Genomic DNA, 6,919 nt, shown 5'->3' on the forward strand with positions numbered 1-6,919 from the left:
TAAAAAATTTTCAAATTTTATTAAAAACACTTTTGAAACATAGAAACAAACAAGCCCTTTATTTTCTCATGGAGCAATAACATCAGTCAACAAATTTGCCATCACGAACAAAGCATACAATTCAATATCCGGTACTAATTTTAGAAAATTTAATTTTCTTTTTACATGTTTATATTAAAAATAATTTTTTAAAAATAAAAATATATTATTTTAATATATTTTTAAATAAAAATCATTTTAAAAACAGCGATTATCGTGCACCCCTCGAAATACTCAGCATAAATGCACCGCTTTAATTGATGAGTGGAAACAGAGAACCGGTCCTTTTGAAGCGTCCAAGAGATTGGTGCAAACAAGCAATTAATTCGGGGTGTCAAAATCATGCCTTAATAAATAATAAAGGGATCCCAATGCAATTTTGTAGGTTTTGTTTGGTTTATCCTTAGTAATTATTTCACAGAAAAAACAAAAATACTTTCAATCTTAAAAATAATATTTATCTGAATATAGAACGATTAATATTTTCTAATATTTCTGGTGTTTGAGAGTGTCATTGAAATTATTTTTTAAAATATTTTTCATTCAAAAAAGTATTTAAATAATGTTATTTTATTTTAAGAAATTATTTTTAACATCAGTGTATCAAAATGATTTAAAAGCACCAAAAAATATTAATTTAAAATAAATAAAAATTAATTTTTTTAAATACAAAAATAAATTCAAGCTCGCAGGTCGACCTCCGCTAGCACTGCTTGCCTATCCCATTACTCGACTGCTCTCTCTTTTAAATTATGGATTTTAAATTTTCAGTTACATTTTGAAATCTAACTGAAGAAAGAATCAATTGGGATTGCAACTGATTTTAGAGAATATAATTACAATCAATAAACTTCTGGAAGTCAATGTTATATTTTAACTCTAAACTAAAATGAGTTTAAAGATCCTTAAATTGAATTTGCTAAATTTATTGTCGTAGCACAAGGATAATACACAATATTCGAGAGAAATGGTTTTATATTTCAATAAAATTATATTTGTATCGCAGTTCAATCAATTTTTCATTAAATTTTAATTTTTTGATTTAAATTGATTTTTTTAATATTTTTAAATTGTTTTTATAAACTGATATAAAATATAAATAAATTATTTTAATATATTTTTAAATATAAAATATTTTAAAAAATAACTTATATATATGCTTGTTATTTTTTATAAAATAAAAATATTTATATTGAAGAATATAAAATAAGATAATGTTGTTGTGAATAGATACCGCCAATACATGCTAACGAATTAATTAAGATGCCTTCGCCGTACCTTCCCACCCAGTTGCCGGTCCCCTTTAACTTCCAACAGTCTCTTACCTCCACGGGGTTTGAAGCTACACCAGCTATCAATTAGTGGTTGAAACTTCCTCTCTAAATTCTTATGTCGCCCTAATTACAATAACTATCCTACATACCCTCATCACCACCGTCCATTACAACTACAGAAAAAGTAAACGCTTGATATGCATGTCCCATTAAGCCACGTAATCGGTTCCATTAATCTTTCCTTCTGCGTACTCTACCTAACAGTTTCTTTTCATGTCCGTTATCAGTATCTTTCCGATTAAAGTCTTGTCAATCTTCCACTTTGACCCTTTCTCTACCTTCTAGAAAGTATTTGAAAAAGTCCTGGCAATGATTTTTAAAATATTTTTAATTTAAAAATATATTAAAATAATATTTTTTAAATTTATTATTTTTAAATAAAAAAATTTAAAATTTCATGAAATTCTGATTGCACGGCTACCCCCACACGGCTCTAATCCCGGCACCGATCCTAAAGTTTCCAAGAAGTTGCTTGTAAATACTAACCATTTCAATTTTTCCAATCGTTTTCTTTCATTTTCTTTAATTTCTCTATTCCCATCAAAGTTCCAAAGAAGTTACGTGTAGAAAACTTTCCTAATATTATCTATTTATTTATTAAATGACGTATCAGTAATTATTTTTATTTTGCACGTAACTTTATTAATTTTACAGATCCTAAAATTAATGATCACGATAACCGGAAGGAGTCAATGTTTTATTCATATAACAAATTTCCAGTAAGTTATTTTAGATGCTTACATTAAGTTCATCTTAACAATAAGGGTCATTAAGAGGAGGTTGAAACAATAGGAACCAAAATGAACTTTTACCCTTATTATTTCTTTACTCCTCTATAAATACCCTCACTTGACGCCCAAAATCTCTCGCGACTCCTTTTCCATTTCTCTCCACCACCAATTCTCTCTCTAAAAATCTGATATTTCCGCCGGCCATTTTTTTTCTTTGACTTTTTGGTCTCCCTCCACCATGTCAACGATGGCAGAGATGGAGCCACTAACATCAGGAGCGAGCAATCGAATAATCCCAATCTTGAAAACCCTAAGAACTTCTCTCCTCTACATTCATTCACTTCTCTTTTCCGTCCTTCTCCTCCTCCTCCCTCGTCGTTACCGCCGCAGTTACACGGCGGACTCCGCAGCGGAGCAATCGCCTAGAAAGTCAGTGAAACGATGGAGATTGGAGGAGGAAGATACTATAAAAAGGAGAGCTCTTGCTGAGGGTATCGATATGACGACCGGTAACGAAGACTGCCGGTGGAGTACGTTCTTGTTCTTTGGTGTTAGACGAAATGCACTCTTTACCAGGTCTTGGTTTCCGGTAACCGGGCAAAAGAAGTGAGTTTTTTTTTTCATTTTCTACTTTTTTGTTTTTTTGTTGTTAAGAAAATTTTTGCTTTATTTATTTATTCATTACTTGACAGAGAAATGAGAATATTGGAATGAAAGACTTGAAAGATAGAGCGAAGCTTGCATGCAATTTCGGGCTTGATTTTATAATTACGCTGTTTAAAAGTCACCATATATGTGGGATTAAACAAGGGATTCTAAAGTAACTAAAGAAGGTAGTTATTTATGTTTTCTATTGGAAATTGCAGTTGCTTAGTAACCGGGTTGGTTTTACAATGTTGGGTTTTTGAGTTTCTGATTGTTCTGGTTCAATCCAAGAAGCTGATGAGATAGAAATGGAACTGATTTGCTTGTTTGCAAAGTGAAAAGACAATCAAATGTTTTCTTTTGCTAAATATAGCTATTGTTTTGTTGTGATTGATATTTGTTTCTTGCTCATCTTTTTATATTATTGTATGCAAAAAGATGCTGTTTCTATATGAGAATGAGCATGTTGTGAACTTGGAAACGTGAAATATTGTTGTATTTTCTGCTCATCAGGCGTTACGTTAAGTGAAAGGATAAAGGGGCTATGGTGCTGCTTCGCTCTGATTAATTGTGGTTTTTGTTCTACATATGACACATCTTTAGCATGTATAACTTTACCTTCATTTTTTTTTGTTGCTTTTCCTCCGTGTTGATTCTGTACTGAGATATGAGGGTTGCGTCGTGATTTCAGGGGCATTTTGGTTATTATTCATGGCCTTAATGAGCACAGGTAATATTTGAGGACTTCTGTCAACTTTCGAACTTCTTTTGCATCTCTAATCTATCCTATTAGTAAAAGATCTTTGGCATCTGAAGCTAATCTGTTTTTTCCCCCGGGTTTTCCAAATAAAAGATCTTTGACTTCTCTTCTGTTTGCCTTTCAATTTTCAGTGGACGATATGCTCAATTCGCAAAGCAACTAACCTCATGCAACTTTGGTGTCTATGCAATGGATTGGATAGGTAGCTAGATTTTATAAAGATGCTCATGTGTTTGGTGTGTTGACCTTTATAGTCAATAGGTTGTTATGAAGCTTCATCCCCAGTTTATTTATAGCATGGGTGTGATTACATTTGCTAAGATCCACTTGAAGGTTCTTTAAGTTGAAACAATGTTGTATCGGTGAATGTGATATTGGTCAGTCTTCACATATTAAAGAAAAGGGACAGATTTTGATAACTCCTTTATTTTGTTTGGAGCATTCCAATGCCTGTTTATGCTGATAAATTTTTTGATATCCCTTTCTCTTGGTCCATTACTGCCCCTTTATTCTCAATCTCTTGGTCCATTACTGCCCCTTTATTCTCCATTTCAACGGGTTTGTAGTCCAAGTCTCTAACTTTGCAGTGTGGTAATATGTTTTTTTATTTTTTTTCATTGCGTAGGTCATGGTGGGAGTGATGGGTTGCATGGATATGTTCCTTCACTAGATCATGTTGTTGCTGATACTGTAAGTTCCCGTGTCCATTTTTCTTTATCCCTTGCCAGGAAAACTGTTCTTTATCGCATCCATCCATGGTACTAGAATAAATCTTGAATAATCATTACTGTTGTGTGTCAACCTGCACTGTGTTAAATCATACACAGTTCTCTTCCTAAGCATCTTAACAGTTATTTTGTCATTTTCTTGCTTCTTTTCCTGGTCTGGCAGTAAGTTGAACTTGATTCCATCACGAATTTTGTTTAGTTTGGAGGCATTTTTTTAATCATTCATAGAATACCTACAAAGCTGATAGGATGAACTTTTTAACTTCTGTTTCAACAGGGAGCTTTCTTGGAAAAGATTAAGTCGGAGAACCCTGGAGTACCATGCTTCCTTTTTGGTCACTCAACTGGAGGTGCTGTGGTTTTAAAGGTAATACACTTTCAAAAGAAGTTGTATTCTTTTTTCTTTCTTTTTTTGGGTCTAGCAGTTTTATTATTAATGTGGAACTAATAAATTGCTTCACTGAGTAGGCAGCCTCATATCCTAACATTGAAGAAATGCTGGAGGGAATTATACTGACCTCCCCAGCTTTGCGTGTCAAGCCTGCACATCCTATTGTTGGTGTAAGTCTTTTCTGTCGCTTAAATCATGACGATGGGGAGATTTGATGGGAAGATTTTATTGACGATAACTATGATATGCTAGATTGTGTTTCATGGTTTAGGAGCTAAGGTTCAATTATTAAGTTTTGAATTTGGAATTTGCCAAAGCATGCCGTTTCGAAATACTTCAATATTCCAATGCATTGTAGTTAAGCTTCTGTACTGATAACTGTGACATGTTGGATTGTGCTGTCATAGTTGATGTCCAATTCATTAGAGTTTATTAATCCTGGAAGATGCCCACAAATTCATTATAGTTAAATGCTATGTTCAATTTAACTTTTTTTGTCTCCATATAGAGGGACTGATAGAATTCTAACTTTTTAATATATGGAACCAAGATAAGTCACAATGCCCTTTAATAATTTTGTTAAGAGTCTATTTTACTTGAACCAGGCCTTTAGAACATCAAGTTGCATTAGTTTTAATTTCTGGTTATAAAACGTTCACATACTATTTTTCATGCAGGCTGTGGCTCCTTTTTTCTCTCTGGTTATCCCTAAGTTCCAATTTAAAGGAGCAAACAAAAGGGGCATTCCAGTTTCTAGGGATCCTGCAGCACTTCTGGCCAAGTATTCTGATCCATTGGTCTATACAGGACCCATAAGGGTCCGCACAGGGCATGAGATATTGCGTATATCCTCGTATTTGCTGCGCAATTTCAAATCTGTGACTGTTCCATTCTTTGTTCTCCATGGAACTGCTGACAAGGTAACTGATCCTCTAGCATCTCAGGATTTGTACAATGAGGCAGCCTCCAAGTTCAAAGATATAAAGCTTTATGATGATTTCTTGCATGACCTTCTCTTTGAGCCTGAACGTGAAGAAGTCGGTCAGGATATAATCAGCTGGATGGAGAAGAGGATTAGGAGCTGATTCTGAACAAGTTTACAATCACTGGTAGATTCTCTTTCAGGATAGTCAAGAGTTTGGCTAGTCATAAGTATAGCAATTTCAATTCTCACATTATGTCACAGGTTTATTCTCCCACATTTGTGAATTGCATCTCATGAAACGGAACTTGTATTTATGCAAAGAAAAAGAAGTTCATAATTAAGAAAAAGAACTAATAATCGTTATCCTAACATGATAAAGTTGATAGATCAAAATTAGTAATATATCTCTACATACTTTATGCTAATAAATTATCCAGACCAAACCTCTTGGATTGGTAACATAATATGAGAATTGTTTTCAAGCAAGAAAGAAAGATATATGCTTTTGAAAATCCAATTTCATATTAAAGTTAGGAATGAATATTAACATCATATTTGATGATGATGAGTAAATTATATCTATGATTATGTATCTTAAAAAGTTGTTTAATGCAATTAACAGTATGAGATTTTTAAGGAATTGTTTCATTATAAGATAATAGAAGGTTTTCTAGTGAATACCCGTGTTTTGAAAATGAAAATGGTAATATTGAAAAATTAAGTTTTATTATAGACCATGAGTTAAGTGTTGACTTTATTTTTTAGTCATTATAAACTATCACATAAATAAATAAATCAGAAGGTATATTGTTTGAATTGTTTAATTTGTATAAAATTGCTGAAGGGACCCTTAAGAAGGAAAAAAAATCATGTTCACATAGTTCAGTCTTCTAGAATATCTAAAAAAAAGAACAAGAAGAATAATAGTTGTCTTTAAAACAAAAAAGCATATTAGTGGATCAAGAAAGATAAGTGTACTTGTCATCGTTATGACAATGATGACCGTTGAAAAAAGAATTGCAAGGAGTATCTTGCAACTAAGAAAGGTAATAAACTTATTAAAGTTTGTACTTTAGGTATGTTTATGATTGAAAACTATTTTATAGTTTCACTTAGTAGTTCTTAGGTATTGGGTACCGAATATGTTTTTTACATTTGCAATAAAAGATTATATAAAGACGAAGTGGATTTACAAGTTGGAAATGGAGTAAGAGTTGTTGTATTAGTTATATGAACTTATTATTTTACTTTATCAAGTTGGTTAATACTGGAACTTGATAGTTGTTATTTTGTTCTGGTACTTTTTAGAAACATTATATCCATTCATTATCTTTGAATGAATTTAAATTTATTGTTGAGGATAAAT

At 32.3% G+C, this 6,919-nt stretch overlaps 1 protein-coding gene across 1 annotated transcript; it reads left to right on the forward strand.

Moving 5' to 3' along the window:
• Positions 1–2,236: 2,236 nt before the first annotated feature.
• LOC133673751 (uncharacterized) lies at positions 2,237–5,922 on the forward strand. Its single transcript, XM_062094639.1, has 7 exons — positions 2,237–2,710; positions 3,441–3,479; positions 3,641–3,711; positions 4,135–4,199; positions 4,515–4,604; positions 4,706–4,798; positions 5,306–5,922. Exons 1-7 carry the CDS (start codon positions 2,343–2,345, stop codon positions 5,711–5,713), a joined length of 1,134 nt encoding a protein of 377 aa, XP_061950623.1. The 5' UTR covers positions 2,237–2,342; the 3' UTR covers positions 5,714–5,922.
• The last annotated feature ends 997 nt before the right edge of the window (positions 5,923–6,919 follow it).

The sequence above is a fragment of the Populus nigra genome, chromosome 15 (assembly GCF_951802175.1).
Source record: "Populus nigra chromosome 15, ddPopNigr1.1, whole genome shotgun sequence".
NCBI lineage: Eukaryota > Viridiplantae > Streptophyta > Magnoliopsida > Malpighiales > Salicaceae > Populus > Populus nigra.

Bases quoted from the DNA above. Each gene is read 5' to 3' on its own strand.
- LOC133673751 (XM_062094639.1), top strand. From the start codon at position 2,343: ATGTCAACGATGGCAGAGATGGAGCCACTAACATCAGGAGCGAGCAAT. The intron at 3,480-3,640 runs GTAATATTTGAG...TTCAATTTTCAG, and splicing joins CATGGCCTTAATGAGCACAG to TGGACGATATGCTCAATTCG. The intron at 3,712-4,134 runs GTAGCTAGATTT...TTCATTGCGTAG, and splicing joins CTATGCAATGGATTGGATAG to GTCATGGTGGGAGTGATGGG.